At 34.5% G+C, this 25,474-nt stretch overlaps 1 protein-coding gene across 5 annotated transcripts in view; it reads right to left on the reverse strand.

Moving 5' to 3' along the window:
• Positions 1-557: 557 nt before the first annotated feature.
• The window catches only part of LOC131041396 (haloacid dehalogenase-like hydrolase domain-containing protein At2g33255), a 125,507-nt gene continuing 100,590 nt past the window's right edge, over positions 558-25,474 (reverse strand). Inside the window, exon 6 of one of the 5 annotated variants that reach the window (XM_059213900.1) lies at positions 558-686. In XM_059213900.1, coding sequence (XP_059069883.1) covers positions 573-686 — 114 coding nt within the window. In that variant the 3' untranslated portion in view covers positions 558-572. Of the gene's footprint in view, positions 687-1,395; positions 1,680-1,759; positions 1,781-3,612; positions 3,761-25,474 lie in introns of those variants that run through there. The other 4 variants (XM_057974452.2, XM_057974457.2, XM_057974458.2 and 1 more) reach the window with 4 other exon arrangements.

Genomic DNA, 25,474 nt, shown 5'->3' on the forward strand with positions numbered 1-25,474 from the left:
TCCATTATTTAATTCACAACATTCAAATCTTTTCATATAAAAATATTTACATGAGATTATCCCTAAAACTTAATAATGGAACCAAACAATATACCTTGATGAACTAATAATGGACAAATATCTTCAAAATCCAATCTTCCATAATCAAAGTTTAGAAAAATAATAATATCAACATTAATTTTTTGCAACCAACAAAACTTTTGGGCGGAAAATAAAACCAAAAGATAGAACCCTAAACTCTAGAACAGTCTCCAGAACTATAAGGCATAAGAATTAATGGGTAGACGTCGACATTGCAAAATAGAAATACTAAATACTATTGCCAAAACCCTTAAATCCAATACTTAATGTATAACATTATAATATAACATAAATTTAACCCCAAACACCAATTTTGACTAGCTGGGAGTTGCACTATTGGTTGGGCGTGGAAAATGGATTGGCAGGCTGCCCCTCACCTACACCTCCCCCCCCACTGTCTAGGTGGAGAGCTCCCCACGTAGGTGGCAGAGATCCTCCCTACATCGTGGGTAGAGGCCTCCCCATGCAGGTGGGAAGATAGCCTCTCCATGCTACATGGGTGGAGGTCTCCCCATGCTGGTGGGTGGAGTGCCTCCACAAACAAAATAAAAACAATCACGGAAAAAGATGCAGAAAATAAACAGAGCCGCAACCCGACCAAGAAGCTAAAAGAAAACAATGAAACAAAATAGGATTATTGATGGATTAGATAACAAACAAAGTTTAAACGCCCTCAATAGAGATAAAAAAAATACAATGCCTTCTGAATAAAACAGGGTTCAAAATGATATTAATGTCATTGAATCATACACAACAAATACATTATTCAACTTCGAGAACATTTGAGAAACAAAGGCAATAATCAGGACGACATAAACATATCAACAAATCCCAAACATTACATAATCACAAGTTAAATTTCATTTCGGTATTCTGAGCAACCCCAAAGAAACTATAATCACATTCAGGAGAAAAATTGAACCAACCTGGAATAACACAATATAATCCAAGCTTGAACAAGATTTGAGAGCTATCAATCCAATCCAAAAACCATTTTGCACAAGCCTTGCTCCGATCTCCTTCCAATTTCCTAATTTTTTTTCTTCCAAAAAACAAGAACTTCCTCCCATAAAGCTTTCACGGGATTAAAACCTTCCCCAAACCATTCAAACCAACTAACCCAGAACGAAGAATCATTTACTAAAATTAATTTTTCATTAAACTATTGTTTAAGTTTTAATTATTTATATTATTGTATTTATTTAATAAATTAGATTAGTTAATTATTATTTATAGATTAATTTATTAATAAGGTTATAAAGTTTATTCATAAATATTTATACATATATTACAATATTACTTACTAATAAAATGTAAACCATAAATTTAATATTTATAATAATCAATTAATAATAAACAAAATGGAAAAGATGACACTTACACAAACACAAACATATTCAACCAGGGTTATCAGATATGGCCTAAATGGCGATCCGATCATGTAAGTGCAAGACAAGGATTATTGCTCTGATAGAGAGCAAAGGTTTTAAGTTAGGATAGTCCATCCAAAATGCTATCTCCCACAACCACCATTGGAATTATGTAGGCACACTCAGACCTATGAAACCAGGTGGAGTCGATGCCTTCTACCTGCAACCCTACATCACAAATGCACACATATATAACATGTACATGCACATCGGTGGAGGGAAGTCGTGACATCCTATGTCTCTCTTGAGAGAGTGATAAGACATCATCCCTACACACCACAATCAAGATCATACACATAAAACATGAATCAAAATTTCATACATCTCATAGTCTAGCTAGGTTCGTTAGTACATGAGCCAATATCCATAAACGATATATATCACCTAATCATCACTTAATCATAAAGACCATAATCAAAATCCATTGCAACATAAACATAAATCATAGCATGTATATCAACTCTAACATCATGGCAAAGTCTCATAAGGATAAATCATCATAGCATGTAGCATCATCACAACCATATATGAAACTAAAGAAGTCACCATGAGTCCATCTGAATAGAAACAATGTCTAAAACATGGAGGGGTATCACATTTAGTATGTTGATTTTAGTGAAATACTATCACATCTTTATGATTTCTTAAAAATCTTTTTTGGGTTTTACTCTTCTCTTCTTCAGGGTTCTATAGCATTTTAGAATTCTAAGTTTAATCAATATGATTTTCATGCTCGACTTAAGAGTGTCCTATTCGCTAAAAACTATTGAGTTGTATTTAATAAATTTGCATTCCTACTAACAGATTAGGGTCCAATGTTTTACCTAAATGTCAGCCTCTTCTTGGAGTAATTAGTATATTTATCTGATTATTTATTAATTAGGTCCTTTATTACTTTTTTACTTAATCTAAACTTAAGGACTTTATATTATCTATATTTTTATTTTCTAACATTAGTTCTAGATGTAGTTGAGCTTAATTTAGCTCTTACTTTGCATTGCTTTAGTTCTCTTGATTTTAGCATTAGGGTTTGCACTTGGGGTTTCATTCATCTTTTATAAGGATTCATTCATTCATTGTAATTTTACCTCCGATATTGTATCTCCAATTATTGCTTGTGCAATATACAAAATTCTTTGGCTATTTAAGAGCATACAATCTTTGTTTGATCTCTTTTGTGAGATAGGTGTTATGCTTACAAATGATTCATAGCTCCCATGGTTGATTGACAACTTCTACATGGTATCAAATCTTTATTATGATGTGAAAATGTTAAAAAATGAAGTCCATTTCCCCAAGTTATGTTCCTAGAAGCACACAAAATAAGTCTGACTTTGGAGGCCTATAACCAAAAACCAAGAGTAGAATTTGACAAAACCACCACTAGATTTGAAATCGGTATTGGAATCAACTTTCCGATGATATCTCGTGTGCTTGATTTTGACTCTATATGACAAAATTATCAGTGAAATAGTGATTGTGTTAATTAAGGCTTGGAAGGCTTGAAGGGACAAACATGGGAAAACAAAAAATAGAAGGTAATATAGCCAACAACCTAATGTGCAATATAGTATAACATATGAAATGCTTTGGCTAAATCTTGAATCAAATAAAGAGTACAAACTTGATTTATTGTTATTCTTTACCATATCATGCTATTAGATGGGCATGTGCATTAAATTAGATAAGCATGCATGAGAATTAGCTATATGAATGCTTGACTGTCCAAAAATGCATGCTACACCAAATTTCTTCAAGCACATCTACTTCAAATTGTAGATCCTTTGTAAAAGGTCGGGTTTTTCAAATTTGAAGTAAGTCCAAGGAAACTTATGGCTTCATAGTTGGCCAACAAAGCACCATAATGCTCTCTCCATCTCTTTGTATCTTATAGAATTCAAAGACCACACAATTCATCCCTATTTGACTTTCTTAATTATAACAGTATTAATTACTAAGAAAATGTAGACCATAAATTTAATATTTATAATTATCAATTAATAATAAAAAGACATGGAAAAATCAGCACTTACACAAGCACAAACATACTCAACTAGGGTTATCCGATATGGCCTAAATGGTGACCCGATCATGTAGGTGCAAGACAAGGATTATTCCTTCAATATAGGGCAAAGGTTTAAAGTTGGGATAACTGAGCCAATATGCTATCTCCCACAACCTCCATCGGGATTATGTAGACACACTTAAACCCATGAACTAGGTGGAGTCGATGTCATGTACCTGCAACCCTGCATCACCAATAAACACATGCAAGCATAATATATATTTAACATATACATGCACATTGGTGAAGGGAAATCATGACATCCTATGTCTCTCCTAAGAGAGTGATAAGACATCATCTCCTCGCACCACAATCAAGATCATACACATAATACTTTGATTCATAATACATCATAGCCTAACTAGATACATTAGCACATGGGTTAGTATCCATAAATGATATGCATCATCTAATCATCACGTATTCATAAAAACATAATCACTATCCATTGCATCATAAATGTAAATCATGGCTTAAATCAACAAAGGATGGATCGAGGAGGAGCACTACAAGGAGAGATGATTGAGAGATGTTTCAAATGAGGGGATAAGACTTTCTTTTATACCTATCCTCGTGAAACGTGTTGAATATTGCAAAGGATGACATTGAAAATTATTTCTGGCTCAACTTTTACTTTGACCATTAGATCAAAGTTCATATTTGGGCCCTTTTGGCATATACTATGGTGCTTAGTGTTAGAGTCCAAGAGGACAAAAAGCTCCAGGCATCCTAGTCTAATCCATCTCGGCTGAAACAAGGTCCAAGAGTCAAAGCAGAGAACAAAGATCACAGATTTGGCACCAATGTGAGCAAAATTAGTCATAATTAGGACATAGAAGGTAGAAACGCTAAAGTGGGGCTTGATTGAGTATAAAATTATATTGAGGATACAATTTGTACAACAATACAATATATTTCCTATTACATCTAATAAAATTCTTCTATTCTTTATCCTTTTATGAATGCCCATGCCCTATTCCAAGACTTCCGTTTTGACATATTGAAACAACCATTCTCATCATAACAATATATTAATACAACAATATGAATAATGGTGGATCACTGAAATTTTGAAATCGTTTACTTGATTACTCATCGTAATGTTAAACAAAGAAAACTTTAACAACTTTAACAAGTTTATTCACAATAGAAAAGTGCATAATCTCATTATTATGCATCTTAAAGCCATTAGAATTCAAATTCAATAGTAAAATCTTCAATAGAAATCTCGACATATTACAATTAAATGTATTATTTATAATTAAGAAAATCAAATAGGGATGAATTGTGTGGTCTTTGAACTCTATAAGATACAAAAAGATGGAGAGAGCATTATGGTGCTTTGTTGGCCATAATAACCCTCTGTAGTATCCTTCCTCCCATCTCCTCCAATATTCCCATTTTTTTTTAAAAACCAAAGACCCCCACTCAGAAAGTTTTTGGGGAATTAAAATCTCCCCAACCGTTCAAAACCAACTCTTCGTGAACAGTAAATAAATTATTAAAGTTAATTGGCCTTTAAAATATTGTTTAGGCTTTTTATTATTTCCATTATATTTATTTAATAATTTAGATTGATTAATTATAACTTGTTGATTAATTATAATGGAGAATTTTTTTTTAAAATTAACATCTAATGCAACACATGTCATCGTCCATAAATTACTTCCATTATCATCTAATCACTACGAACATGAATCATAACTAATTACGCAAGCGAAATAACATAACATTACTATCATCTCCCTAGGGTATCTCAATGACATTGCTTATATAACCAACATAAACAATAACAATCTACTCATTTTCATTACAACCCTTAAGATATTCATTACCAATGCAATACACTTAATTCATATCTTTCATGATATGCAACTAATTAACATGATATGCTATACTATTAATGCAATCCCTATCCATATTCCTTAACTTCATTTATTAACCAATTCCAAAAGTTCCTAATCCCTTAACCATTTCTTCTACTATCATGAACATAAATATAATAAATGTCATCTACATAAACATAATATCGTTTACCAACCATAATTCTTAAAATATGACAATTCCATCTACATGAATTCCTTTTAACATTAAGTACAACAACTCATCTATTAGCCATAGCTTCCTTTCTAACCATTACAATTAACCATAATGAGAATACCATTGCAAACATCCAATGGCACAAATCCACTTTATTTCAAGATAAACCCATCACAACCATCTAATGTAATGATTCCATTTCTTCACAAGAATAAATGCATAATACATCTTAATATTTATCTCTACAATCGTATGCCAAGTCCTAAGGCAACATCCACTATAACAAATACATGAACTATACATCAAGAGCATAGCTCTCCTAATACATAATCTCATCTACATCTTTTACTAGATAATTACATTACAAACGTCATAGTATCATTAACATTCATCTGCTACAATGATCATACATAAGCTTCAATGAAGAAGAATCCACATCCACACATAAAGGAACCAACGAAGACATCCCAATGGAAGAAGGTATCAACCACCCGACCATGTGGAACCAAAGGAACCACCCCCTGTGCAAGGAGATGACATAAGGTCACAACACACACTCTAGACCTAAGCTGACACCTAGCAACCAAAGAGACTCAACAACTCAAGAACTACAACAACATAGTCATAAGGCAATCACAAATATAAACTCTCAGAGGCGTACTAACCAATCAAGATAAAATCGTAAACCAAACAAAGGACACATGTAGGACTGGAGTGTCATTGCATGCTATCCTCCAAAAACATAAAAGCACTGCCCTAAAAGTCATAATCTTGATAGAGATGTGGAGCCATCTCAACCTATGAGAGAATCAAGGGAGATTGACTAGCCATTGCAATGGCCTTCCCAAGCTTATCCTAAAACATCCTCCCTAGGATCAAGTCTTGGGACTCACAAATTATTAATTATCTTGATTAAATGAATCCTAATTACCCAACCCATCTAATTAATTATTAATGTTATCACTTGTTTACAATAAGGAAAACTTCCAATGCACGCCCTGGCGGTCTAGACTCTAAGCATCCTTACAGGGAACCTCTTAGTTGCCTATCTCTCATATGACCACGGTCATCACATGAAAGCCCACTCCCCCTAACATGTTCCCGAAACAACAATAACAAGAAGGAGGCTCAAAGAAAGATCCAAAAGATTCCATAACACATAAGAAGACATAGCCATCGATATCATTCAAGAGCCTCAGTGCAAGATAATAAAATCAAAAGCCATCTAATGAGCAATCAGAATCTGCCATAAACATGAAATAATCCTCAATAGCAAGGCTTATAAACTCGCTAGAGAAAAAGAAATAAAATAAACCTCACAGTACGGCTTATCGACATGTTGGAGAAGCATAAAACCTCTATGGTAAAGCATATCAACTCGTCGGAGCATAAAATCACAATAAAACATCAAATCAGATAGAATTCAATGTTGGAAAACATTACAAAACCTCAACATAAGCCTCTGGTACAAGATCAAATTCGGAAAAACCAGAGCAAATAAGCAAAAACACAGATTAGCACATATGACCAATTCTCCAGCGGATTTGATATTTCATTCAACACATTTGATTAAACTTTCAGCACATGACAAAACTTCTAGCACATATGATCTACAGATTAGTGCATACAATTAACATAATAGTGTATATGATAAAATTATCAGCGCATATGACTCGGACATAAAAACTGCAAAAAAAACACTAGAATACAACTTCAAATTAAAAATCATGGAAAAATATCGAAGTCCCAAAATCATACTTGCAAGAAACGCCCAGACAAGACAAAGCAAATGCAACAAACGAAATGTAAATCCATAGCCAAATAAGAGAGAAAAAGGCAAAACATAACTTAATGGCTTTCGACTAAACTCCTATAGAAAACAACTCACAAAGCTCTATTCAAGGCTCGACAACTCAATTACAGTAACAACAACTCCAATAAAGACTTTGAGAAAACAGACTCCAAGCATAACATTCACATACACTCAAGGAAAAATCTATGATATATCTCTCCTACGGCAAAGGCAGACCAATTACATTCCCGACTTCACAAAAACAATAAGGATCACAAGGAAAATCCTAGCCAAAGCAATCCAAATATCATACAAACCATGGACAAAATCCACACACAATAAAATTCACCCACATTTGCAGAGTCGTTCGTTCACGGCAAACAATATCTCAAAACAATAAATCTCTCCCCAAAACTATAATAAGAACTTTATGATATAAATTATTTCATGAAATATTTCAACCTCAACTATATCAAAACTATACAAATATTTTCCCATGCTCGGAAGACAACCTTTTCTGCAAACACGAAGAAGACAAATCTGAACCAAAAAAAAATAAAATACAAAGGGCAAATCCCCCAACTTGGAATTTGAAGTAATGGAAATGAAATCTGAAGAAGCGTCCAACAATCCAAGCAAGCTCAATCCAAAATCTTCAAGCTCCAAATTCCAACATGCAGAAGAAATCAATCTAGATGGTAACCCAACAAAATGCACATGCTGCCATTCAAATCATAGCCCCAAAACCACCCAATGAAAATAATCCAAAAACCAATAAATCTTACCTACCCATTCTCATCTAATATTTTATTTTCCCAATACATATTAAACCAATAACGATTAACGGTAATGGCGGATAGGAGCGACTGGTAGGATTTCAGAAGACATGAAGGGTTGCGCTATAGAGGAGGTTCGAATTTGAAATGGCCTCTGAATAGAAACTGGAACCGGGGGAATCAAAGGAACGATCGACCAAGCTAAAAAAGGCCGACATGGCCATGGAAGGGTCCGGAGAACCCTAAACAAAGAAGATTTGCAGATGGAGCAACCACAAATAAGTTCAGGGATTCGAGAAAGACGAAGTTCGATGGCTATGCAACTTTAAATAACAGACAACAGATTGATTTTAAAACGGTGCAAGATAAATTCCGGAGACAAAAACCCTCGACGGAAGTGGCAAGAGTCCTAAAGGTAAGCCCGAACTCAGTCTACAGTAGAGTAATGAACCTTGAAATTTCCAATGAGGAAAGGAGTGGAAGCATAAGATTTCTTAATGAGCATGCCCTTTTTTTGAAATGGGGGAGAACATGGCCGACTTTCTCCAAGGTCCGAGCATGGTGTTGTTCGATCTGGGGAGAGGGGGTGGAACTCAAAACAATAGAAAATGGTTTCTTTATAGTTATATGCCCTTCTGCCCAGGACAAAAAATGGATCTTGGAAAACGGTCCTTTCTTCATAGATGGGAAAGGATTTAATATTATCAAATGGAAACCAAATTTTAACCCAAAGGAAGAGAATCTCAGTAGGGTTCCAATATGGCTAAAATTACCAGGATTGCCCCAAGAATATAAGGATATAGAAACCCTAAGGAGAATAGGTGAAAACCTAGGGGAGTTCAAGAAAGCAGAAGAATCCATTGATTCGTCGAATTAAAACATGCTTTCAAGGATTTGCATAAAATGGAATTCAATCCATAATCTACCGGACACATTAGGAATCAAATCGAGGTCGGGTGTCTGGAAACAAACGATGGTTTTAGAGGAAAAGATGGAGTCATGTCCAAATTGCAAATCATTTGCCCACCCAAAAGGGGATTGCAAGAAAGGGGATAAAGGGAAGCTCAAAGAATAGAATATTTTGGCACCTATTCAAACACAAGTTCCTCATACAACAAGTGTGACTCAACCTCTACTTTCCTAGTCTTTAGGATCTACATACAGTTATCAGAATACAAACCCAAGATCCGCTAATACAACGAGTACAACCCAATCAAACATGGGTTCACATATCGCTTATTTCACAGTACCTAGTGGAACTCATAACAGACGGAATTATAAATATGGTACCTTTCAACAATATCCTAGTTATACTACCACAAATCCTTTTGTGGGAAATATACATACGCAAAGTGTACCCCTGACTCAAACAGATATTTTGTCCCAACAAGTACAAAATCTACAACAACAAATGACAACTACGCAAACCAGTAACGATAAAAAGAGCTGCACACTGCAGGACTTACGTCCTTATCCTTTTGACCACACATTATACATGCCACCTTTCCCACCACATTTTGAAACACCAAAATTTGACAGATATCGAAGGAAAGGTGATCCTAGAGATCACATCAGAGAGTTTTTTACAACATGTATAGAGATTGCAACTGAAGACACTTATCTAATGAGATTGTTCCCTTAAAGTCTAGGTGGCTCAGCCTTGGAGTGGTTTTCACATCTACCACCAACTATCACATTATGGGGTGAATTAACTAAAAATTTCATTGCTAACTTCTCGCATAACATTGAAACCCCAGTCACTTTGATGGACTTATGTGCCGCAATACAATATGAGAATGAAACATTCGCGTCCTTCATACAAAGATGGAGAGCTCTTTATAGGAGATGCAAGACTACTATTCCCGAAACAGAGCAAGTTGACATGTTCATGGAAAACTTAATCCCTAAAATCAAGTACCCGATACAAATGCAATGTTTGACCAAATTTAAACAAATCACTAAAAAAGCCCTAAAGTGTGAGAAAGGACTAGTAGAACAAGGTCTCATAAAATATGGCAATAAAAACAATGTTAAATCAAAATTTTGGTCGAAAAACAAAAATGTGACCAACAATGGTGTTGTAGACGCCCGTACAGTGAACATAACTCAACCGGTCTTGTCTTTACAAGGCCCAAGTCAATCATTTAGTCCACACACAGAGAATAACACTGTATCGACCAATGTAAACGTTGTGCAAATTATGAACACAAAATTCCCAAGGTTAAATGCTCCAAAAAGGAATTACACACCTCTAGGGGAACCTATTGAATCAACGTTAAAAAAGTTGATACAAACAAACATGATCACTTTGCCAAAAATAGCTATTTATGACCCAGGTCCTTTCAAACCTACATGGTGGAATGATAGTGATTTCTGTGAATATCATCGTACTAAAGGTCACAAAACTGAAAGTTGCTATAGATTGAAAACCTTAATCCAAGATATGATCGATCAAGGTGACATCACGATTGACACCAACAAAACTTCAGCAACACGAATCATACCATCTTTAAGGATCCATTTGTCAAACATGACAAAGGGAAGGCATCTACATCAAGAACACAAGATAATACAACTAACTACACAAAAGTCTCATACGACTATACTATTCATGCCATTAGCTCAGGAGATGTAGTAAATGACGATTCACAAGAAACACTCGATAATGATGAGCAATATCAAGAGACTTACAACGATGATAACCAAATTTGCATGTTGTCAAAAGCACTGAAATATGATGAAGACAAGAGTCTTTGTCTTAGGCATTGGGGGCATGAAGAACCGTTTCACTCGGGATGGTTTGAAGATGAACTTATAGCACATATTATAGATGTCAGACTTGCACATGATGACTATAGGGAGGGATGTGAAATAAACCTTGATAGCACAGCGTATGTCATACATAGATAGTTCCCTAATAAGAGATGATACAGTGGCTACAATAACGATAAGTCCTAGAAACAGAGACTGTGCACTAGTTACTCGCAAATCTAAAGTAACTTTACAAGGAGTACCATCAAACCCACCACCAGTAGTAGGGACCTATAATGTTGTTGACCAACTTAAGAAAACCCTAGCACAGATATCACTTTTTGAACTATTGCGTGTATCACCAACTCATAAAGCTATCCTGGACAAAGCGCTTCAAGATTCAGTAGTTGACAGAGATATATAGATGAAAATGCCTTCCAAGCCATGGTGGGCAATTTGGCACAGGGTACTCCTATTACGTTCACAGAACAAGATGTTCCTAGTGATAGATTTCTCCATAATGACCCGCTACATCTAGAAGCTTACATACATAAGAGAAGAATCAGAAGAGTACTTATAGATGGGGGAGTTGGTCTCAACATCTGTACATTAAAGTTGGTTAAGGCATTGGGATATTCCGAGTTTCATATTGATCCTTCAAAAAGAATAAACATCAAAGCATATGATAATGAAGAGCGTCATTCAAGAGGTGTAGTTACACTACCAGTGCAAATAGGACCTATAACAACAAAGGTTACTATTGGTATTATGAATGTGTTGCATTAGTTTTGTCATTGATGTCAACACTTATCCTTCTGGAGATCTTTGGTTATGTTGAACCGACACATTATGTTCACTGGCAAGTTCAATGACTTATTTACAGTCACCGGTATATTGTTCACCGACACTGAGGATGACTTGTTATCATCTGGAGATCACTTGGTTATGTCGAAGACATGGTTTAGACACTTGGTTTTGGTATTTTGGTTATTGGTCTAATCGGGTTGACATATTTGTTGTTACCGGCAAATTGGTCTAGGTTATGGACCGGCATGCATTATCTATTCCAGATCAGCACAACACGTTATAGAGATGATTTATTAATTGGATATTGTTGTAAATGTATTGGGCCGACATGATGCATTGCATCTTGACTTATTTGTAATTGGTTTAATTGTAATATTCTTAGTAAGTCGACCTACACATTTGGTCTTAGATTTTGGTATATATGTAAGATCGCATTTGTGAGATGAAGACAGAGAGATTATTGTAAGGAAGGTTATGGTATTGTAACATGGTATGTGTGAATATTGAAGATCATATGAGCAGAGCATAGAGAAGGTTCAAGGAAGGTTTGAAGGTGATTATAAGAGCTTAACCGATACTAAATCCGACATTGGAGATGCTACTTTGAGCAGTACATAATCATTGGATTTAACCATCCAATTGTAGTCAGTGTGACTCCTATTTTGTGATTGAGCAGTGAGCTCTAGGCGGTTGGCCTTTCTGCATGTGCAGACCCCATTTGTATACACATACTATCTGCAGTAGTATCATCTGATTGTGGGTAAGGTTTCCCACCATGGTTTTTCCCCTTATAGGGTTTCCACGTACAAATCTTTGTGTTATGTGTTGTGGATGTTGTTTCTCTTTCTGTTTTATGCATTGAGTTTCATCAGTACTAATATTAACTGCTAATCTGTCAACTGACATTAAGTTTGGTTTACCGGTATTAAGTATCAAGTTTGATTAAGTTAGATCCTCTCAGTTGCCTCTGAGTCCTAACAATTGGTATCAGAGCTAACTCCTCTTTTTGCAAAAGTTTAACAGCTTGAGGAGATTTTATGGCAACAAGCTTTTTCATGAAGGACAATTCGAAACTTGATGGAACTAACTATGGTATATGGAAGATCAAAATGAAGACACATTTGAATTGCATTGGAAGAAACATATGGGATATTACAAAGAATGGCTATGTTGGTCCTACACCGAATCAACCTAATCCACCAACATTGGGTAAGGATCAAGAGAATGATTCCAAAGCAAGAGAAGCACTCTTGAGTAACTTGTCAGATCAGCAAATCATGGGATTATCAAACCGATCTACTGCTAAAGCTATTTGGGATAAAGTGGAGACATTGAATGAAGGAGACACCACTGTCAAATTGCAAAACTGGAATGCTTCCGGGTCAAGTATTAAAATCTGAAAATGGAAGAAGATGAAAGAATTTTTGCTTTTATGGAAAGGGTTAATGAAATTGTTCTAGGAATACAATGTTGTGGGGGATCTTTAAGTGAAGATGAAATTGCTTTTAAAGTTTTAAGAGCATTGCCACCAGCATACAAAATGAAAGTAACTACTATTAATAAGTTGAGAACAATGCCTAATACATCAGTATCTAGAGATACCTTGGTTGGAAAACTTTCAGCATTTGAGCTTGAGGAATTTGATCATGTTGCTACAATTAAGACAGATTTAGCCTTCAAAGCATCATTATCATCATCCTCATCTGACAAATCTGATTGGAAAGCACTTTATGCAAGAGAACTTGAAGATATCAGAAAGGAAAATGAAGAACTTGAAGCACTATTTGCAAGGAAAATGCCTAAAGGTCCTATTGGAAGTAAGTATGAAGGTAAAACACCATTTAAATGTTTTAACTACAATAAAGTTGGTCATATGGCATCTAGATGTCCTGATAGACATGCAAGATTGAGAGAAGAAGCTAAAAGGACATACAAACCTAACCCTGAATATCAGAGATACAGATTTAAGAAGAATAGAGACAAATCATGTTACTATATTGATGAAGGAGTTACTGATGATTCTGATGAAGAACCGACAGACAATGGATGAACTTTTGTTGCAATAAAAGAAGATCAACCGGCACCTACAGTTCCACCGGTAGAGCAGGCCCTGGCAATTAAAATTGAAGAAAATGATGAATGGATTATAGATTCTGGATGTTCACATCATATGACTAGTGATAAAAGTAAATTCTTATATTTTCAGGAATACAATGGAGGTCTAGTAAGATTTGGAGAAGATAAAGCTTGTTTGATCAAAAGAAAAGGCACTATATCTTTTGATGGTAAGCACAATACTAACAACGTTTATTATGTTGAAGGTTTGAAGCATAATCTTTTGAGTGTTGGTCAATTAGTTGAAAAGAGATTTCAGTTACAGTTCAAGAATGGTAAATGCAAAATCATGAATAGAACTGGATTGGAGATTGCAACCGGTAATCAGACTAAAGGTAATATCTTTCATTTGAATAACAGTGAAAAGACGTGCTTGATTGCACATACTGATGACAGTTGGTTATGGCATAAAAGACTTTGTCATGTGAATTTTGATTGCATTATAAAGATCAATTCATCTAAGGCAGTAAGGGATTTACCTAAGATTGCAAAACCTTGTAATCCGGTATGTAAAGAATGTCAAATGGGAAAGCAAGTTAGAACAACTTTCGAGAGTATTTCTGAGAAACCCAATAATGTTCTTGATTTAATCCATACTGACTTGTGTGGTCCGGTAAGAACAAAAAGTCTACAAGGAGAGAGATACTTTATGCTAATCATTGATGATTATTCTAGAATGTGTTGGGTTACTTTTCTCAAAGAGAAATCAAAAGCTTTTGGGAAATTCAAACTATTCAAGACAATGGTAGAAAATGAAACCGATAAGAAAATCAAATGTTTAAGATCGGATCAAAGAGGTGAATTTACATCTAAGGAGTTTAATACATTTTGTGAAGTGAATGGAATCAGAAGACAACTATCAGCACCTCAGACACCTCATGTGTACTGGAGAGAAGTAGTGAATACAACGGTTTACACTTTTAACAGAGTTCACATCAAAAGTGAAACCGGTAAGACCCCCTATGAACTATGGTTTGGTAATACTCCAACTCTTAAATATTTCAGAATATTTGGGAGCAAATGTTACATTAGGAGAGATGAGTATATTGGTAAATTTGATCCTAGAAGTGATGAAGAAATATTTCTTGGTTATTCATCTAAGAGCAAGGCATATAGATGTTTTAATAAAAGATTGCAGAAAATCATTGAGAGTGCTAATGTGAAGATAGATGAACAATTTACAGGAAATTCAAGATCTATGGATTTTAAACCAACAGTTGAGATGATCATAAATGAACCTATACAGAGTGCACCGATACAGAATGTGGATCCAATCACACCGGCATCATCGGATAATTCCACAGTGACTAAAGAACATCAACAAGTGAACACACCCAGGTATGTAAGACTAAATCACTCTGAAAGTCAAATAATTGGGAATAAGTATCAAAGTGTTATGACAAGAAGACTGGCAAATGAAGAGGTATGTTTAATTTCTCAAATTGAATCAACATCAGTTATTGAGGCATGTGAAGATAAACATTTGACTAAAGCTATGGAAGATGAATTAGAACAAATTGAAAAGAATAATATATGGACATTGGTTCCTCGACCTAAAGACAAAAATGTAATTGGAACTAAATCGGTATTCAGAAATAAACTTAATGAAGATGGTAAGGTAGTCAGAAACAAAGCAAGATTAGTGTGTAAAGGATATTCACAGAAAGAGAGAATTGATTACAATGAAACCTTTGCACCAGTAGTTAGAATTGAGGCAATCGGATTATTTCTTGCATTTGCAGCTCACAAGAACTATAAAGTATATCAAATGGATGTAAAATGTGCATTTCTGAATGGTGATCTTGAAGAGGAAGTTTACATTGAACAGCCTAATGGATTTTCATTGACAAATATGATAAAGATATGGTTTGCAGATTAAGGAAAGCTTTGTATGGATTGAAGCAAGCTCCTAGGGCTTGGTATGCTAGATTGGACAAATATCTTTTGAAGCTTGGTTAAACTAAAGGTAATGCTGACAGCAACTTATATTTCAAAGTGACTAATGATGACATCTTGGTTATTGAAGTTTTTGTTGATGATATCATTTTTGGAGGAGAAGATGGATTATGTAAAGACTTTGCTAATAAGATGCAGGAAGAATTTGAAATGTCTATGATTGGGGAGATAAAATTATTTTTAGGATTGCAGATTTCACAGACTGATAAAGGTTTATTCATATGTCAAACAAAGTACTTGAAAGAACTATTGAAGAAATTTGGTATGGAAAATTCCAAACCGGTAAGTACTCCTGTGACTACAACAGAAAAATTGGCATTGAAGGATGACTCGGCTCCTGTTAATCCGACAAGATACAAATCTATGATTGGAGGTAACTGTATTTGACACAAACAAGACCCGACATAATGAATGCAATATGTATTGTTTCAAGATTTCAGAGTAATCCTAGAGAAAATCATGAATCAGCAGTGAAAAGGATTTTCCGGTATCTACAAGGCACAACAAATCTTGGTTTATAGTATCCTAAAGATGAAAATTTTGATTTATGTGCATACACTGATGCAAATTGGGCAGGAGATGTAGATGATAGAAAGAGCACCACCGGCGGGCCATTCTTTCTTGGTAGCAGATTATTTTCATGGTTGAGCAAGAAACAGAGTTCTACATCATTATCAATAGCAGAATCAGAATATGTTGCAGCAGCAACTAATTGCACTCAGGTATTATGGATTAAACAAATGTTGAAGGACATAAAGGTAAAATGCAAAGAACCTATAATCATTTATTGTGATAATTCAGCAGCAATTGATATATCAAAGAATTCAATATTTCACTCTAAAACTAAACATGTTTCTATCAAATATAATTTTCTGAAAGAGAATGTTGAAGCAAAAGAAGTGAGATTGGTTTATGTGAATACTAAAGAGCAGATTGCAGATATCTTTACTAAGCCTTTGCCTAAGGAAACTTTTGAATATCTCAGAGACCAGCTTGGGGTAATATCTTCACCGGTAGAGACTTAGACAGTTGATGATTGGCATCAAACCGACAGAATTAATAGAAAAACATTTTTTCCGACTTTGATGGAGGAGAGCTACTTCTCAGGGGGAGTAGTTGGTTAAAACAATTGATTATTGTAATTGGTTGTATGTTCTAGTATTTGTATTGCTTTGTCATTTGATGTCGAAGGGGGAGAGATATCTATGGAAAAACATTATCCTATTGGGAGAGAGATTATACCTTGGAGGAGAGATATATACTCTCTACATTTGTATTTTGATTTCTGGTCTTGATCTATTCTGGAGATTGTTGGTTTTTTATTTTTGGCATTCTGTTTTGGCACTTAGATGTTTTTCCATCTTGTGTTGTCATCAATGTCAAAGGGGGAGATTGTTGGTATTATGGATGTGTTGCATTAGTTTTTTCATTGATGTCAACACTTATTCTTCTTGAAATCTTTGGTTATGGTTAACTGACACATTATGTTCACCGGCAAGTTCAGTGACTTATGCACAGTCACCGGTATATTGTTCACCGGCACTGAGGATGACTTGTTATCATCTGGAGATCACTTGGTTATGTCGAAAACATGGTTTCAACACTTGGTTTTGGTATTTTGGTTATTGGTCTAATCGGGTTGACATATTTGTTGTTACCGGCAAATTGGTCTAGGTTATAGACCAACATGCATTATCTATTCCAGATCAGCACAACACGTTATGGAGATGATTTATTAATTGGATATTGTTGTAAATGTATTGAGCCGACATGATGCATCGCATCTTGACTTATTTGTAATTGGTTTAATTGTAATATTCTTGGTAAATCGACCTACACATTTGGTCTTAGATTTTGGTATATATGTAAGATCTCATTTGTGAGATGGAGACACAGATATTATTGTAAGGTTATGGTATTGTAACATGGTATGTGCGAATATTGAAGATCATATGAGCAGACCATAGAGAAGATTCAAGGAAGGTTTGAAGGTGATTATATGAGCTTAATCGGTACTGAATCCAACATTGGAGATGCTACTTTAAGCAGTACATAATCATTGGATTTAACCATCCAATTGTAGTCAGTGTGACTCTTATTTTGTGATTGACCAGGGAGCTCTAGGCGGTTGGCCTATCTGCATGTGCAAACCCCATTTGTATACAACTACTATCTGCAGTAGTATCGGTAAGGTTTCCCACCGTGGTTTTTCCCCTTACAAGGTTTCCACATACAAATCTCTGCATTATGTGTTGTGGATGTTGTTTCTCTTTCTGTTTTATGCATTGAGTTTCACTGGTATTAATATTAATTGCTAATCTGTCAACCGACATTAAGTTTGGTTTATCGGTATTATGTATCAAGTTTGATTAAGTTAGATTTGGGTTGAAATTAACTGACAACTGATTCACCCCCCCCCCCCCTTTTAGTTGACTTCGGGTCCTAACAATTACTTTCTAAGTGTTGGATAGAGAACTAGGGTACAACATGTTATTGGGTCGCCCATGGATTCATACCATGCAAGTTGTACCATCAACATTTCATCAATGTGTTAAATTCTCGTACAATGGCATTGAAATCACCATAAAGGGTGATCCAAAGCCATTCCAACACTGTAATCACTTAAAAGCAAGTGTAGATAACCAAGTACCTATTAATCAAGCAGCACCCCTCACTACACAAATGGAGTCATTAACAATCACAGAAATATAGAAGAATGTGCCTACAACATCTTCTTTGCAGATTAAGGATGTTGGTTGTGGGGAATACTCTATTTCAAGTAGCTCAAATGCAAAACAGTTATCTCTTTCTCCACGGTCTTTTGGGAAGCCTCAAAGCACAGTAATGAAACAAGACAAAGCAAAAGAACTAGTCAAATACTCAGATTCATGCTCTTTCATTAGGTGAGGAGATTTATAAGAATCTTTGAATGAAGATGTCAATCATTGGATATACAGAGAAGAAGATGACATGACAATACCCATATTACATTAGATCAATATGGCAACGGATTCAAGATGCTACAAAAACATGGGTATGATGGTACCACAAGCTTGGGATTACAAAAGCAAGGAAGATTAGAACCCGTTGTACCAAACGAAAAATCCAAAGAATCAAGGGTTAGGATATAAACATGTACCAAATATAACAAAAGCAAGACAACGTACATTAGATATATTGAACAGACCAAGGCTACCGTCAGAATACATATATCAAAGTCAGTTGTCAAGTCAACACGAGCATTTCCTTCTTCATCTCAAACGAGCAAGAAAACACCAACATCTCCTAGTACAGAATCAAATGGTGAAGATATGAGACAACTTAAGTAGTTAAGAGGGTTACAAGGAAGACTACAGTCTATAAGGAGGTTCATAGCACAGCTAGCAAATAAATGTCATCCATTTCAGTACTTACTCAAAAAAGGAGTCACTTTCAAATGGACAGAACAGTGCCAGGAAGCTTTCCAAGCTTTAAAAGATTATCTTCTAACTACTTCGGTACTAGTTCCACCCACTCAAGGAAAGCCCCTATTACTATATATATCAGCAACAAACTCATCTTTAGGAGCTTTATTAGCACAACATGATGATCAAGGAAAGGAAAGAGCAATCTAGTATATAAGTAGAACCCTAATTGGATATGAGTTTAATTACACTCTTATAGAACGAGCATATCTAGCAGTAATCTTCGCATCTCATAAACTTAGACATTATACGTTGAGTCACAAAGTACAACTCACTGCACGTTTTGATCCACACAAATATTTGTTAAGCAAAGCAACATTGACTGGAAGATTGGCTAAGTGGGTCATGATTTTAAGTGAGTTTGATAGAGTATGTGGACAAAAAATGCAATCAAAGGGCAGATTAAAGCGGATCAGTTAGCAGAGGCTCCCTTGCAAGACAACCACCCGCTACTAATAGATTTTCCTGATCAATTTGTGTTTACATTGACAACATCTACCATGTGGAAATTGTACTTTGACGGATCCTATACAAATCATGGAGCTGGAGTTGGGATTCTTTTCATCACCCCTCAAGGTGATTCTATCCCTGTCATTCAGAATAAATTTTCCCTGTACGAACAATATAGTTGAATATGAAGCTCTCATCAAAGGACTTTGTATCGTTGTGCAGTGGAGGATAAAAGAATTACAAGTCTATGGTGACTCACAACTGATTGTAAATCAAGTCAATGATGACTATAACACAAAAGATGATAAACTGTTGCCTTATAAACAAATGGTAGAAGATTACAAAGAACATTTCAGTAACATCACTTTTGAACAGATTCCAAGGATGCAGAACAAGGTAGTTGATGCCATGGCAACAATAGGATCTTTGCTAAATATGCCTAATAATGAAACTCGGTTTGAGTTTATTGTAGAACAAATGATGATACTAGGATATGAGATTCCCTCATCAGAATATGTATGTGCAATTGTGGGTCCTGAATCCCCATGGTATAATGAGATATACACATACTTACATAATCAGTATATGTCTCCTGATTTGTCTAGAAATCAAAAGAAAACTCTTATTCGTTAGGCATCCAGACACAATTATTGCTGACACATTGTATAGAAAGGGCTTTGATGGAACCCTTCTCTGATGTCTTGATGAAGAAGAAGCACAACTTGCCCTAAAGGAGGTACATGATGGAATTTGTGGGGCGCACCAAAGTGGCCCGCCATTATCAAAGAAATTGTTAAGAACTGGATATTATTGGTCAACTATGGAAAAGGATGCTAATAAACATGTACAAAAATGTAAACAATATCAAATGCATGGAGACCTCATTCATGCATCAACACAGGATCTTCAACCTAGTACATCACCATGGCCATTTTCACAATGGGGGTTAGATCTAGTTGGTAAAGTTAATCCTACTTCTTCCAATGGGCACAAATTCATCTTAACCGCTACTGAGTATTTTACTAAATGGGTTCAGGCAATTACCCTTACATACATCACTGGTAAACAAATAGCAAAGTTCATGGTTAATTACATTATCTGTTGGTACGAGATTCCAATGTGCATAGTGACAGACAATGGACATCCATTCAAAAATCAAAAAATGAGAGAATTGTGCGAAAAAATTCAAATACAAAAGAGATTTGCAACACCATATTATCTGCAAAGCAATGAACAAGCAGAGGCAACAAACAAGACAATATTGAAGATCCTAAAGAAAGTTGTCACTTATGCAAGACGAGACTGACATCTCCAGTTCAATCCTGCTCTTTAGGCTTATAGAACAGGAGTATGCACCCCTACGAGAGCAACACCATATTCCTTGGTCTATGGTACAAAAGCAATACTACCTATTGAAATAGAACTACCGTCTTTAAGAGTCTCCTTAAAGAACATCATATCAGAGGAAGCCTATGGGGTTGCAAGATTACAAGAGCTAAAAACGCTCGATGAAAAGAGACAAACTGCTTTAAATCATTTGCAAGGTTATCGGGACAGATTGAGAAGGAGTTAATATAAACGAGTACACCCAAGGAATTTTGAAGTGGGAGATCTAGTTCTCAAGGAGAACCAAAGGAACCTAGCGAAACGAGAAAAGCCAGGGAAGTTTGAACCTAACTGGCTAGGTCATTTTATCATAGCAAGAGTTATAGGCAATGGAGCATACAATTTGGCTACCATGGAGGGAGATCCACTCCCTGACCCTATGAACAACATGCACCTTAAACGATATTATATCTAAGGGCTAGGTTAGTTTAGGTTTTACTTTCTACATTGCATCTCATTTTTTTCATAGCATAAGTTATGGATTAGCATATAGCAGCATCAATAAAACAAGGCAATTGTCCAAGTTTATCATTTGTTTGCATTCAAGAGAAACAAGGGTCATCTCCTTTTTTAGATATTCAGACATGAAGTCTTTGAGATCTTAAAGTCATTCACTTTCAACATTACCCTGTGACGATGCTTTACTTATGGTTGGGTAGTGATTTCACTATTTGAGACTTGTTAAACCAAAATCTATCAATTGCTATATCTCAAATACATCAACAAAATCTCTAATTCATTCAAGACACCTAGTTGACCGTATGACCAGTGAAAAATCTAAAATTCTACTTCAACGCTTCTATGATTGTCACTCCCAAGTAGGTTTCATTACTTACAAGTCAAGGCAAGAAAATAAAAAAAATAAAAAAGTGAGTTATGTGAAATATTCATCTCAAGCCAAAAGAGCAATGATATATAACTGAAATATCACGCATACAAAGTGCGACAAAAAACTTGACTATGGGAACATGCGAGTAACTCCATCATGGCTATAAACACCTACTGGCAATGGAGCAATATTTGAGAAATTACAGTCTATAACTTCATCGGAGCTCTAAAAGCTTGCTGGCAGCGAAGCTCTATTTAGGATGCTTTTGAAGTTAGAATAATCTATGTAGCTAGTCATATAGGATGCTAAGGATCTTTAGTGAACACAAGAGCGAGAATTAACTCATTACCACACACATGGACAAAAAAAGATCAAAGTTTCAAAAACCAATGGCGAAGTTTTCCGCGTCTCCATTTGTAAATCCTAGTCCCTAAGTGTGTTAATTTGGATGTTCCAAGGGACCTTAAGGATCAATTGACCGCTTATCTATTAAATGTTTTGTACCTCCAATTCAATTGGTGTATTATGAAATGCTAAACAAACATAGACATCTTTGTTCGAATAGGAAATGCATCTTCATCATGCATACTGCATTAACATAGGTCATGTCAAAAATTCATTGTCTCCACATAAAATCCAAAAACATCCATATAATGTCTTTAAAAAACCCTAAAATATCATAAAAAGTCTTGAAAAAATTCAAAAACAATTAAAAATACAAAAACATTCAAATATGATCCTGAAAAAATACCAAAAACATTGAAAAATTAATCAACCAAAAACATTCAAATATCAATCAAAAAAAAAAAAAAAATTGCAATAAAATGTCTCGCAAGAATCAAACATCCTAGCAGTTATCCAGCAAACGCTTCACACGAAGTTAACAAAGGATACGACTATCCAGTCAAACATCTGCAATCAACTAATCAAACTATCTTATCAATCGTATCATATCCATTTCAAGTGATCATTATCTTGTCTTAAACAAAAGAGGATACACTCGAAATCAAATAGGTCAGTCCTAAACAAGGTCCGCAACTTTCTGAGGTCAGACATTATCATTTATCACATCAAGCAACTGAGAACGAAGGCACAAGGTCAGTATAACTACTGAATTTTGTCTGGGTCGGTCTTTATCTTTTATCATTTGGTGGCAAGGCATGTTTCTATGCTACTCAAGAATGTCCACAAGTGATTAGAGGAATCGAGATGGTCATGATCTTTTTTTTTGTTTGTTGTTTGTGGTGTGGACCAATGAAGTTCTGGAGCAATAGTTCTAGTAGGTGTCTGTGTTGGTACATTCATTCACCAAATATCCTATGCAAAAGTCAAGGATAGTCATGCTTGTGACTCTCCCACATACCTCGACTCTTGGCATTATTCTCAAAATGGAGGGTTTCACTCCTTGTCTGCTATGTGTTTGATTCTTCATTGAGATATCTTTACATCTTGATTCATTAAACCCTAATGTGCTAAGCCTCATTGTTCCATAATAAGGCTCAGTGATGAATATATATTGCGCAATACATAATGACACAGGTTCCTGAATCAATCATTCTCATTTCATCTCATTTGCTTATTGCTAGTTTGTTGATTGTTTTCTCATCATCTCTTTCTAAATCATTTTTTATCATCTAACATCATTCTATTTCATTCTAAGGTTCATTCTCTCATATTCTCTCTCAATATCATCTTCACATTATCTATCTCTATCTCTAATCAACTAACCAATCTTCTATCTTTCATCTCAAATTCTTCTTTTTTCGAGAGATCATTCATATCTTTAATGCATAAATAATCTCTCCAGGGGGCATCCTACCTCCATTACCAAGACATACTAGGGCAAAAAATTTCATTTTCTATTAAACAATATCGTTTTGACATTGTCTCAAAGAGGGCCAAATGTAGACACCTAAAAAATGTCTCATTGATCATGTGCTAATTATTCGTCTAATTGATTAAATAATTATTTAATTATTTAATTAAGTTAATTAATCTTAGTCTTCTAATTTCATATTTCTTTGTCATCTTACTAATTATTCCAATTTCAATTCTATCTTCATTTAATCATTTAAACCATTTTCTAATGATTAATTAAATATTTATTATTTAATTAATTCTGATTAATTCCCAATTTAAATAATATTTATTATTTAAATAGATTCATTTTTAATTTATATCTCTATTCAATTAATCATTAACTCTTTTCAAAATATTAATTAAATATTTGTTAATTAATTAATTGTGATTTAATTCCTTTAATTTAAATAATCTTTATTATTTAATTAAATTCAATTTCTAAATAATTAAATAGTTTCTTTAAATTATTTAATTAACTAATTAATTCTTCTAATTTCATTTAATTTTATTAATTCTCCAAATTCTAATTTCTTGTAATTTCAAATGCATGTGCATGATTTCAAAAATTAAATTGAAAATCAAAGTCAAATTCTAAATATATTCAAATAACAAATTGATTTAAAATAAATTCAATATTTGAATTAAATACCATGCAAAGATTTAATTGAAAATCAAAGTCAAAGTTCAAGCACATGCTAAATTAATTAATTAAATCAATTATCTTTTCAATTCTTATTTATATCTTCCACTTTGTTGTTTTATAAAAAGTTTTCAATCAGTTAACTATTGAATCTATTTTAATTGATTATTTCAATTAATTGATTAAATGCATCATTTCTTTAGTTCTCTCCATCATTCTTTTTCTATCTTCTAGTTAGCTTTTTCTAAATAAAGTTTTCTTTTTCATCAATCAATTTTCTTCCAATCATTATTTTTCATCTTTCAATCAGTTAACTCATTTTATCTATTCAATCTATTCAGTTCCACCTCCAAATTAGCAGTTCAACTATCAATCAGCATGTGAGCTCACCTGAGTTTCACCTCTTAATCAATTTGTTCCACCTCGCAATCAATCATCTCCAATAATCTATAAATTGAGCATTTAATCTCCATTTTCAACGATCACGATCAATCAAGAACAATCACGAACTTTGAATCTTTGTGTCATTTGCAAGTTGTCAGAGCGATATCAGAGAGTCACCATACCACAAAGAAGAGAAGAGCAATGGAAGTTATATGCAGTCATGGAATAGGGAGAATTGATTGATAGATTTTACATTCCTATTTCTTGTTGTGTATTATTTCATTGTGTTTTTGTTTGAATTCTATTAGGATAGAGATTCGTGATTTCCCTTTATTTTTAATTGATTACATGATGAATTTTAGCATATGAAACCATCAATATGAATACCAACAATCTGTTTAAGAGGATAACGATTAGTAAGAAGGCTAATCAATAACATAAGGCAGTTAACATGAAGGATCAGTATACAGCGATTAGTAATGAAGTGGTGCGATCAACATTAAGGAAAGGAGATATTATTAAGAAATGTCTTTTGGCATCATGGCTTATCATTCCTAAAACATGATACAAAAAGGCATTCACAATTATTCCAATAGCATCGAGGATTTGGGGAAATTTATTCATCTCTAATTCTTGATTGGACCTACT

The sequence above is a fragment of the Cryptomeria japonica genome, chromosome 11, assembly GCF_030272615.1.
Source record: "Cryptomeria japonica chromosome 11, Sugi_1.0, whole genome shotgun sequence".
NCBI classification, from domain to species: Eukaryota; Viridiplantae; Streptophyta; class Pinopsida; order Cupressales; family Cupressaceae; genus Cryptomeria; species Cryptomeria japonica.